The sequence below is a fragment of the Lissotriton vulgaris genome, chromosome 5 (genome assembly GCF_964263255.1).
Source record: "Lissotriton vulgaris chromosome 5, aLisVul1.2, whole genome shotgun sequence".
Lineage (NCBI taxonomy): Eukaryota > Metazoa > Chordata > Amphibia > Caudata > Salamandridae > Lissotriton > Lissotriton vulgaris.
Window position 1 is genome coordinate 1573836897 of NC_141693.1, and position 12204 is coordinate 1573849100.

At 49.6% G+C, this 12204-nt stretch overlaps 1 protein-coding gene across 7 annotated transcripts in view; it reads right to left on the bottom strand.

Moving 5' to 3' along the window:
• Positions 1-12204, bottom strand: part of RBM23 (RNA binding motif protein 23) — a 532419-nt gene that overhangs the window by 92643 nt on the left and 427572 nt on the right. For all 7 annotated transcript variants that reach the window (XR_015296038.1, XR_015296037.1, XR_015296040.1 and 4 more), the window contains exons 11-12: positions 11940-12138; positions 11080-11169 (exon numbers count right to left, since the gene is read on the bottom strand). Coding sequence is in view for 3 of the 7 variants with exons in the window: in XM_086923661.1 (XP_086779787.1) it covers positions 11080-11169; positions 11940-12138 (289 nt within the window). In the remaining 4 variants the exon portion in view is untranslated. The remainder of the gene's footprint in view (positions 1-11079; positions 11170-11939; positions 12139-12204) is intronic.

A 12204-nucleotide genomic window follows, 5' to 3' on the forward strand; every position in this document is an offset into this window, starting at 1 on the left:
TAACTCAACGAATGACTCCTTCTACACCCCAAACCGCCAACTACGCTCCCCCAACCCCGCCCTAGTTACCGTCCCACGCATCCACCGAACGACCATCGGCGGCAGATCCTTCTCTCACCTCGCTGCTAAGACGTGGAACACCCTCCGCCCTCATCTACGTATGACCAAGGACCCGCTGACCTTCAGGAGACGCCTCAAGACTTGGTTGTTCGACCAGTAGCTGCCTATCCCTCCATCCCCCATCCCACCTCCTCTCCAACCCGCCACCCCCCTACCCCCCTCCCCCCAGCGCCTTGAGACCCTTTCGGGCGAGTAGCGCGCTCTACAAATGTTTGATTGATTAACTGAAAGAACAGAACTATTGTCCCATATAGAAATCGCCTTACCCAGCGAAAGTAATGGAAAGACATCTTAATTTTTGTCTCACTCAGTTCTTGGAACAAGACATCTTATATGGAGCTCAATTTGGTTTCAGGAAAGCGCCCTCGACAAACTGCCCTACTTATTGTGGCAGAAGAGGTTCAGGCAATTCTGGATCAGGGAGAAAGAGCAGCACTGGTCCTGTTGGACCTATCGCAGCTTTTTACAAGGTCAACCATGCAATTTTGAAGCAACAGCTATTAGACATAGAAGTCAATGGTACAGTCTTCCAACTATTATCCTCCTTTTTGGAAGAAAGAAAACAGTCTGTTAGCTTAGCAGATTTCAGGTCATATTTATTTTGCTTTTCTTGTGGAGTTCCACAATGTTCCTCTGTAAGTCCAACCTTGTTTAACATTTATGTGGCTCCTTTGATGAGTCCGATTAGATATTTTGGATTATTCACACTACCGTATGCAGACGACACTCAGATTGTTGTTCGCATAGTCAATATTGATGAGGTAGCTATGCTTTTCAAAAAATGCATCAATGCTGTAGTTCAATGGATGGGGAATCATTGCCTGAAATTGAATGCAGCTAAGACCAATATTCTTCTCTTCGGATCTGATGTCAAATTTTGGAACCAATCTTGGTGGCCAGAGGAACTGTGTGCTGTTCCTAGCCCAGTGTTTAAATCAAAAAACCTCTGAACAATATTTGATAGTTGTTAGAAAGGGGCTCTATATATACTGTTCCAAAGTAAGGTACAGTGTGCAGGGGCTAAAGTTACATATAACCTTACTCTCTAAAGTGGTAGCTTGGTTGAGCAGTAAGGCAGTATCAGAGGACAGTGTATAGCATTTGTTGCACACACTCAGTCAGCAAATGGTCTCACACTCAAGAACTGAACTCTAGGCCAATTGTTTTGTATATAAAAATATATTGTTATTTAATTTTAGAACCACAAGTAGGTATAAAAATAGTTTCTCAGAATGAGATGTTGCAATTGAATACTTTGAAATAGCATTGACTTTTAAATGAAATAGATAAAGTTGTTGCAATATGCAACACAAGTTAAACACAAAATAACATTGAGCTCAATGGGATGTTTTAAACAAATGCAATAAAATCACTTTACAAATGTTTTTCTCACTCAGGGCTGGATCCTAGATTCAGCCCTGGTGCACTTCCTGTAAACAGTTGACAAATCGTTTTTGTTACACAGGAGATTTTTAAGGAATATTTGTATATTTTGAAAATCGACACAGAAGAAAATCTGGCAAGAAACAGGCAATGTTATCCTATGGGAGAAAATCAGGTTATCGGAAAATCACGGTTGTAATAACTTTTAAGGGTCAGTGCTGGCCACAAAGATCCAGCACTAGGATCTCTCCAGATAGCAGGTGAGTAATTTCGTTGATCAGATGATTTTAAAGGAATATTTCAAAGCTGCAATACTCAACAATTTCCAAGTGAAAACCAGCCAATGTTACCCTATGGAGAAAATCAAGTTATCGGTCTTTGGGTAAGTACTCGGCTGGCAGAATTAAGGTTCTGGGGTAGACTCAGGGGTCTCCCAGGGTCAAGTAGGTACAGTCGTTACACCCTCAGCGGCACTGGGGCAGCCGGTTTCAGAGTGAGTAGGCCCAATGTTAGCCCATGGCGGGCAGGGGGCCTTCGGTTGGTGGCTGCTAGCAGGCAGGCCACGCAGATGCGGGAGCTGAGCTCCTGGTCACTTACACAGGGCAAGTGGGGAAATAGAATAGGACAGATGCTGCACTTCCAGTGGCACTCGAGCGGCTGGGTGCAGGGTGCTTTTGGGCCGTCAGGACTCAATGTATTTAAATGGGAAAGCTGGAAGTTGAACAAAGGCTGCAGGCTCTGGAACTGAGATTCTTCAGGTGTGTATATCACTTCGAGAGGTAAGTTGGGAAGCTGTAGGTTAGGTAGCCACCCAGGAGTTGGGCACAGGGGGCCGTGGGGCGCCGGGGAGTCTTTTGGTGTCGGGAAATCTTACACTCAGCTGGTTGCGGTTGGAGGGGTCCCTGGTTGTGAGGCTGCAGGCGCCATCAGGAGTTTCAAGGAGGGTCCTTGGGTGAAGAGTGTGCTGGATTTGTATTTCCTGGCTGGCCCCAGGGGTTGTTGCTGTTTGAGCAGAACCAATGCCCAGTCTTTGGATGTGCAAGGCAGTCAGGTCCTCGGGGTTTTAGAGGTTGCTGACCACAGGAGACGCCAGGATTTAGCAGGAGCAGATCTGAGGGTCGACAGGCCTGAAGGGCTGGGGCCAAGTCAGTTGGTGTTGTCCTCTTGTTAGCAGCTGCACGGCAGGTCTTCTTTCTTCTTGTTCATGTAGTTGCGGAATCGGGATCTGAGGAAGGAAGGTTCAGGGTGCCCTTAAATACAAAATTTACGGCGTTACAGGTTTTTTGAGGGGAGGGGGGCGGGGGGCAGGAGCCTGTCTCTGATTGGGTAGGGCTCCCCATCATCAAGACTGTGAGAGCCTGGAGTTGTGCTTCACCTCCCCTGCCCCACCTGATGGGTGGGGTAGGCAGAGGCTGGCACACTCCCTTTCCTCACTAAGGTTTTCCATGAGTTCAGCAAGTAGCCTGGAGAAGCACACAAAGGCGGCATGCCTTTGACGCACCCCCATTCCATTCTGGGATCGGAGGCCTAGCACCTCGCCCCAGGATGTTCATTGTTGCAGGCCCACAAGAGCCTATGGCTCTCTACCCAGGGGGCCAGAAACATGTCTGCTGGGTGGCAGCCTAGGCAGCCTCTCAGTCGGGACATGGGTTGTGGGTTAGTTTCAGGTGGCAACTCTAAGGTGCCCTCTGTCGTGCATTGTACATTAAATCCCACACTGGCATCAGTGTGGGTTTAATGTGCTGAGAAGTTTGATACCAAACTTCTCAGTCTTCAGTGCAGCCATCATGGTGCTGTGGGGTTCTTGATGACGACCTCCCAGTACCATATACTCTTAACGACAGCGCTGCACTTACAGTGCTCAGGAATGGACCTGGGTACTGCAGGGGCTCATGCACCTGTACCCACACCATTGGCATAGGGCACCCAGCTAGAGAGGTGACTGAGGTATGCCAGGGCAGTGTGTTGTGGGCATGGCACACAGGGATGTGTGCTATGTCAACTCTGATTTGTTCTGCACCAACACACTCAGCCTGCAAAGGCAGTGTGTGTGTGTTCGGGGACAGGGCCCCTTAGGGTGGCACAATAAGTGCTGCAGCCCTCAGGGGTATTCTCTGGTCACAGTGCCCTGGGTACCTAGGGTACCATTTACCAGGGGCGGACATGTGGCCGGAGATGTCAATTCGGTTTAGGTTTCAACACAGTTTCAGAGAAGGAACACAGGCCCTGGGCACCTGATTAGCAGGAGCCCCAGGGCACACTCAGTCAAAGTACATCAGCAATTTAGCAAAAAGTGGGGGCATACCATGCAAGAAAGATGGCACTTTCTCACAATCGTACACTGTCTTTTAGAGATCATGTCCATCATCTTACATCACCCTGTTTCTAGACACTGAAAATGTTGCTGAAAATTATTCCTTTTCTACCTTTGGCTCTACAGAAAACAGTAGTCTCCTCTTTGGTCTTAACAAGATTGAGCTATTGCAACACCATTTTTGTAGGTGCCCAGCAGGGTATTATAAATCAACAAAGGAATATGCTACTTACCAGTATGCATCTGTTCTTGGCATGTAGGGCTGCTGACATTCATATCTGTGCATAGATCGCCGCCTAGTGTTGGGTCCGGATGATTGCACATTGTTGTCCTGGAAGAGTCTTCGAAGTATCACGAGATAGGTGGCTCCTCCCCTGGACTACAGTGCGCATGGGCATCCTCTCCATCCTCAGATTGTTTTTTGCCATTGTGGCAGAGATGGAGTGTAATACTGAAAGTGATGACCAGGCCTGAAAATGATTCTGAGAGCTACAGCTGCGACAGACACCGGGGAGGAGGGTGGGCGATATGAATGTCAGCAGCCCTACATGCCAAGAACAGATGCATACTGGTAAGTAGCATATTCCGTTACGAGGCATGTGGGCTGCTGAATTCATATCTGTGCTTAGAATAAATAGCAGTTACCTCCTTACCGGCGGGTGCCCATGCCAGCTGCAGCAGTCTGAAAGAGAGTTCTGAGAACAGCCTGTCCTACAGCAGCTTGCTGTTTGGAGTGTACATCTACGCAGTAGTGTTTGGTAAATGTATGTATGGTGGACCATGTGGCTGCTCTACATATATCTTCTAGAGGAATGTTACCCAGGAAGGCCATGGAAGCCCCTAACTTGCGTGTGGAATGCGCTCTAGGGGGAACTGTTAATGTGCGCTTAGCCTTCTGATAACAGATCTGGATGCATTTAACAATCCACCTGGCTATACCTGACTTGGAGATGGGGTTGCCCTTATGTTGTGGAGAGAAGGCAACAAACAGTTGTTTAGTTTTTCGAAAGTCTTTTGTCCTGTCGATGTAATACAGGATAGCCCTTTTGACATCTAAGGTGTGCAGTGCTCTGTCTGCCACTGAGTCAGGGTTAGGAAAGAAAACTGGCAGTTCTATGTTTTGGTTAAGGTGGAACTGCGAAACCACCTTTGGCATGAATTTAGGGTTGGTGCGAAGCACCACCCTATTTGCATGATTTTGCAGGTAGGGTTCTTGAATTGTGAGGGCTTGCAGCTCACTGACCCTCCGCAGCGATGTAATAGCTATTAGGAAGGCCACCTTCCAGGTAAGAAACTGTATTTCACAGGAATGGAGTGGCTCAAAGGGTGGCCCCATGAGTCTGGCGAGAACGATATTTAGGTTCCAGACTGGTGAGGAAGGGTGTCTGGGAGGGATCACTCTTAAGTCCTTCCAAAAAGGCTTTATGGCAGGCACCCTGAAAACGGAAAGGTGCTGCCTGTTTTGAAGGTAAGCGGCTATGGCCGCCAAATGTATCCTGATTGAACTGTATGCCAGGTTGCATTGGTACAGATGCAATAAGTAACATATGATGTTTTGCGTAGATGCGTCCAACGGATTAATGTCATTGTTGGAGCAGTAAATAACAAACCGCTTCCATTTGGCTGCATAGCAGGCCCTGTTAGTGGGTCGTCTTGCCTCCTTGATGATGTTCATACACTCAGAAGGCAAGTTCAGGTATCCAAACTCTATGACCTCAGGAGCCAAATCGCAAGGCTCAACTGTTGGGGATCTGGGTGCTGAATGTCGCCATGGCTCTGAGTGAGGAGCCTGGGAGTGAGGCGCAGCCGTTGGTGAGGCACCACTGAAAGTTCCAGGAACGTGGTGTACCAAGATTGCCGTGCCCACGTTGGAGCAACCAGGATGAGCGTCATGGAGTGCTGTCGAAGTTTGCGCGCCACCAGAGGTATGAGGGGGCTGGGGGAAAAGCGTACGCAAATCTGCCTGACCAGTTCATCCATATCGCATTGCCTGAGACTGCGGGTGTGGGAACCTGGCGGCGAAGTTTGGGCATTTTGCGTTCTCGCTTGTGGCGAAGAGGTCGATGTCTGGATGACCCCACTGCTGGAAGTATGGATGGAGTATTGACGGGTGGATCTCCCACTCGTGCATCTGATGACTGTGCCTGCTGAGCAGGTCCGCCATCTGGTTGTCGACACCCGGGAGATGCTCCGCCATGAGGAAGATGTTCCTCTGAATGGCCCACTTCCACATGCTCTGGGCTAGGTGAGACAGCTGCGGGGAGTGCGTGCCTCTCTGCTTCTGGATGTAATACATGGCGGTCATGTTGTCCGTCCGGACCAATACGACCTTGTTGCACAGGTGCAACTTGAATGCCTTCAGTGCCATGAAGATTGCCATCAGCTCCAACACATTGACATGCATCTTCTGCTGTTGTGACGTCCCGAGTCCCTGCACTGTGAAATGGAGAACATGCGCTCCCCAACCCTGGAGAGAAGCGTCCGTCGTTAGCACTATCTGTGGAACAGGCTCTTGGAACGGTCGTCCCCTGCAAAGGTTTTGTGGATTCCACCAATGCAGAGAGTTGTAAGCACGACCGGTCACCAACACTAGGTCTTTTAGATGGCCATGAGCCTGGTTCCACTGTCGGGCTAAGCATTCTTGAAGGGGACGCATGTGCAGTCTTGCGTGCGGGACTATGAATATGCAGGATGCCATCACACCGATCAGTTGCATGAACACCTGCGCTGGGAGGGATCGCTGAGGTTTGAACGTCCGAATGAGCAGCTGCATGCTGTTGACCCTGGCAGTGTTCGGCTGCGCTGTGGCCGACTGAGTGTTTAGTGTTGCCCCTAGGTACTGTTGCACATGGGCTGGCTGCAGGTGAGACTTTGCATAGTTGAGTGAGAACCCCAGACTGTGTAGGAGGTGAATGGTCCGCGACATATCGCGGCCGCACTGCTTGGCTGAAATGGCCTGAACCAGCCAGTAGTCCAGGTAGGGATACACGTGAACACCTTGCCGGCAAAGGTGCGCTGCCACAGTCGCTAAGCACTTGGTGAAGACCCTGGGAGCAGTAGTGACCCCGAACAGCAGAACCTTGAATTGGTAATACTGATTGTTGATAGTGAACCTGAGATATTTTTTGTGACTTGGGTGAATGGGAATGTGGAAACATGCATCCTTGCGGTCCAGGATGGCTAGGAAGTCGCCCTGACGGAGCAGCGGCAGGACCTGTTGTAAGGTTAGCATGTGAAAGTGCTCTGAAAGGATGTATTGGTTGAGTGATCTGAGGTCTAGAATGGGCCGCAGGGACCCGTCCTTTTTTGGAATCAAGAAGTACAGAGAGTACACCCCTGTACCCTGCTCTTCTACAGGCACGAGTTCTATGGCTCCTTTTTGCAGCATGGAGAGTACTTCTTGCTGCAATAAGTGCGTGTGCTCTGCGGACATAGGACGGTTCCTTGGGGGTATGTTGGGGGGGTGGAGGTCAGTTCTAGACAATAGCCGTACCGGATAAGTTGTCTCACCCACCTGTCTGTTGTAATGTCTTCCCAGATTGGCAGGAACTGCTGGAGTCTTCCCCCGACAGGTGTTAGATGGTCGGGGGGCCGTGACAAGTCACTGTTTGTTGGGAGCGGAGGATCTGGCGTTGTTATTGCCGGTCCTCTCCCTTTGGCGCTGTTCCCATGGTATCCACCCCTGGTGTTTTTCGTGTAGGTAGATTGCGTGTTGCCCTAGGCGTACTGGGAATGCTGTAGAGCCTGTTCTCTTGTGGCTCCCCTGTTACCGGAGCGACGAAAGGAAGTGCCCCGAAACTGCTAGGACTGCAGAGCCCCCATGAATTTCGCCGTCTCAGTGTCTTTTTTCATTTTCTCAAGTGTTGTGTCAACCTCCGGTCCAAACAGGAAGTCCGGGTTAACCGGCTGATTGAGAAGAGTAGTTTGGATTTCGGATTTAAACCCCGAGATGCGCAGCCATGCATGGCGTCGCAGCATTACGCTAGTATTAATTGCCCTTGCCGCTGTGTCTGCTGCGTCCAGTGCGCATTTGATTGACGCATTGGAGACCAATTTCCCCTCTTGTATAACCATTTCTGCACCTTCTCTGTACATATCAGGCATGTGCTGCACTAACTGTTCTAGTGTGTTGTAGTGCGCCCTGTCGTATCTAACCAACAGGGCCTGTGGATTGGCTATTCTCCAAATGTTAGCGGCTTGCGCTGCCACACGCTTTCCAGACGCTTCAAAGATGTTTGACTCTTTGTCCGGAGGGGGAGCGTCACCACTGGATTGAGAGTTAGCCCTTTTGCATGCATTAGCCACCACGAGGGAGTCCAAGGGGAGCTGGCCTTTGATATAGGTGGGGTCCACTGGGGCAGGCCTGTATTTTTTTTCGATCCGGGGGTTGATAACCCTGGCTTTGGTTGGCTCCTTGAAAATGTCCGTCGCATGCTTGAGGACCCCTTTAAGCATGGGTAGAGTCTTAGTGGAGCGTTCAGATGTGGAGAAGGTGTCAAATAAGAAATCCTCATTCACTGGCTCGGCATGCATGTCGACGTCATGGTTAAGGGCTGCCCGCTCAATCAATGCATTAAATGCTGCGGTGTCCTCAGTTGGAGATGGTTTAACATTGTAGGACTGGGAGCCCGGAGCGGTATGGGGGTCATCAGGGTCATTGCCTTGATCCCCTGTCCCTGACCATTGATGCGAGTCATCCTGATCAGTGTCTGTGTGGTAAGAGTAGGCCATTTGGCCATAGTCTGCATTCAAGTCCTCCTCACTTTGTGCCGGAGAATGAGCTATTTGTTGCGAATAGTCCTGAACTGGTTCAAAAAGAACCGGAGAGGTAGATGAGACCATTTTCTTTTTGAGGGGAATCCTGTAACCTTCCAAGGGATGTTCAGGCGCTATCTTCCGCTTGTGGACTGTAAGCCTGCCCGACTCCGAGTCAATAAAGAGTTTTGCCTGGTTGTCATAAGAAGGCTCGTGATAGACGACCTGTTCGTGTGTGGACTTGGAGGACACCTTCGACGTCTTGAAAGCCTCGGCAGTTTCATGGCGTTCGAGATGCTTTGGGCGGGCCGTAGGCGGAAGCCCAAACTTTATTTGCGCTGAGCCCGCAGGTTTCGAGCTTGAAGTGGCTGTTTTGGGTCTCTTCGACGCCTGTGTAGGCCGCTCGCTTGACCGTGTTGAATCGAGCTCCCGGCGCGTGGCGCCGGGAGCTCGATTCGACGGCGACGCCCAGGTGCGCGAGGCACCTGGGCGTCGACGACACTTTCAGGGCGTCCTTGGTCGTGGGTTCAACCCGTTTTCCAAGCATAGCCTTGTGTCCTGACAGGTTTGGCTCGAGACTTTTTTTCGACGGAAGGTCTTTGCTCTTCTCGCCATGTTTGGTCGTCGGCGCCGACGCCGAGCCCTTCGAGGCGACGTGCTTGCTGGTCGAGGCCTGCTTCGATGTCCCAGTCTTGGAGCCGACGGGCATCTTCGACGCCGAAGGATCGTCGACAGCCTTTGTGGGAACGTGCGTCGACGTCGAACCGACCACCATCTTGAGTAGTTTCGGTTTCGATTTCGGCTCCGCCTGTTTCGGTTTCGATTTCGTAGAATCGACCGATGGCTCTTTGGAAAGGGTCTTAGCCTGGCTTTGGCGCGGGGCTGTAGACCGTGTGGAAGGATCTTGGCTAAGGCTTTTCGGCGTTGCCTCGACCGGAGCCGGAGGGGGCGGAATGTTAGTGATTGGCCCCGTAACTGCAGGCGGGCTCGGCTCTCCACTGGAGTCGTCATCGACGGCCCCAATGGCCTCATCGTCGTCCCCTACCTCGACGACGTCTTGGTCGTGGACGTATTCTTCGGTTTGCTCGTCCACCTCGAAATTGGAGTCCTGCTCTGACGCCGGTTCCGACATTTCTTCGGGAACGTCATCCTCTTCTTCTTCCTCATCTTGGAAGACTTCCTCGTCTCCGGCATCGAAGATGTTCGCAGGTGCTGGGGCCGACTGTCTCGCCGCGCGTCGAAGTTTAATAGTTTTCTTTGAGTGGAACTTCGAGCAGGCGAAACATTTTGACTCGTCATGGTCGGGGGACAAACATGTATTGCACACTGGGAGCACATCTAAGTTGGAGTATTTTGAATTACAAACGAGCCACCGCTTGAACGGGGTCCGTTCCATCGTCGATTTAGTCTGGGCCTGTGTTGTCGTAACAAATTTCTTCTTTCGACGTTGATTGAAGAACTCGGAAGGGACAGGCACCGAACGATACAATACCGACGCTGTGAAGGCCTTTTGGCCTTAGGAGTAGAAAGAGTACAAGTTTTTGGAACTGGAGTCGAGATAAGTACATCCGAACCCAATGGCGGAAAAAAACAATCTGAGGATGGAGAGGATGCCCATGCGCACTGTAGTCCAGGGGAGGAGCCAGCTATCTCGTGATACTTCGAAGACTCTTCCAGGACAACCATGTGCAATCATCCGGACCCAACACTAGGCGGCGATCTATGCACAGATATGAATTCAGCAGCCCACATGCCTCGAACATGCAGCTGTTAAGAGTTTTGACAAACATTAAAAAATCTGAGTCAGTGACCAAAGATAGAAATGAGCTCCATTGGTTGCCAATTAAAAAGAGAATAGCCTTCAAAGTTTTGTGTACAGCTCACAAAGCAGTGCATTCACATGGTCCCAAATGTCATAGATATAAACTGACTTGGTATACTCCAAATAGAATATTGTGGTCTATGAAATGCATGACTGTCAGTTAACTGATTTAAAAACTTAACTGGGGAGGGAGAAGCTTGCACTCTCCACATCCCGTCTTTGGAACACAATACCCATCTCTATGAGAAACTGTTGTAATGGCCTGGCTTTTAGAAAGCTTCTTAAAACCTGGCTTTTTAATCTTCAGTTTTAATCTTGGATCTATCCTTAACTTTATTGCAAGCAGCACCAAGATGCCTTTGTGCATACATCACGCTTTTATAAACTAAAAAACAAACAAACATACAAGTCCCTAGAGTATTGCGAATATCTGTTGAGAGGGGTGGGTGCGGAGCCAGTCTGAGACCTAACACTTCATTCAATATACTTTTCCAACCAAAGGGTTGAGATGGAAGCACTCAACATAAAAAATATAATCTGCTCCCACAACTTGCCAGTAGACCCCTAAATCCACATTCCCATCTCACCTGTGATAGAAGGACTGAAGACACTCAAAAGGCCTTGTAATGCACTGAACAAAGAAACTTCAAAAAACCTTCTCAGATTTTTCCTCACACCTACTTACCTGTGAGAGCTGGACTGAAAGCACTCAGGGGGATGGCTCCATTCAACTGCAGGGCTGCCTGCGCCATCAGCGGAAGCTGCATCCCAGACCCTGCAACAAAGAGGGTAATTACAGTTGAATGGGTCTGTGAGTCAGTAAATCAGCGAGGCATTAGCAGACAAGGGCTCAGAACATGGAAATGAGGGTCAACAGGCTGGGACTAACAAAAGGGTACATAAAGTGACCAGGAAAAAACACTGGTAAAGAAAGGGAGACCAGGAAGGACTCCAAAAGGACGAAGCAAAGACGGAGGGAGCAGAGATGGGTCTAATATCAGGAGATATGAGTACATTGGGACTCCAGCATGTGCAAGGTGCAGGACATGGGGAACAGTGATATACATAGAGAATGAAGCGCTAGACACACTAGTACTGATGGGTACACAAGATGATGCAGAGATGATCAGGGGTGGCGCAGGCAGACTCAAAGAAATGGTGTGAGAAAGTATCAGGAAAGCTACATACTGACAGACAAAAACAAGCAGCAAGGAAAGGAAGCAGGGAGTTTATGCCACAGCTAGAAAGCTAGAATGTGGAGACACAAACACTGTATCCTGTCGTACTAAGCTCTATTCCACAGGAGACCCTAAATGAAAATTGAAACATCTGCCAAGAAGCCCAAAATACAGGAGGTCAAAACTAGGGTCAGTTTGATGGGATGGGAGTAACACAAATACCAAATAACAGAAAATAAAACAACTTCACATCCTATTGGAGCTGATGGCCCACTGTCTCCAGTGAGATCTTTCCAAGCAAAAAACAAAGTAGACTTCAACTGACAACCCTAACTCGTATGCAGAGACCCAGGAACCCAATTCTCACCTTCTGCCAGCTTGGCTACAAGCTGCATTCGTGCAGCCTCTAGTGCCTTGGCACGCTCTGCCTCCTCATTTTCTGGGAAAGAAATATCACAGCCACCGTCCAACCGGTCTGTCACATATCCAACCTTGATGGATCGTCCTGCCAACTCGAAACCATTCAGTTGCTCCAGGGCTCGTCGGGCACACTCTGCTTCAGCAAACTGGGAAGGAAACAAGAGATTGTGAGGATTAATGGTCGTCAATGGACAAGACAGCATTCTGACTCA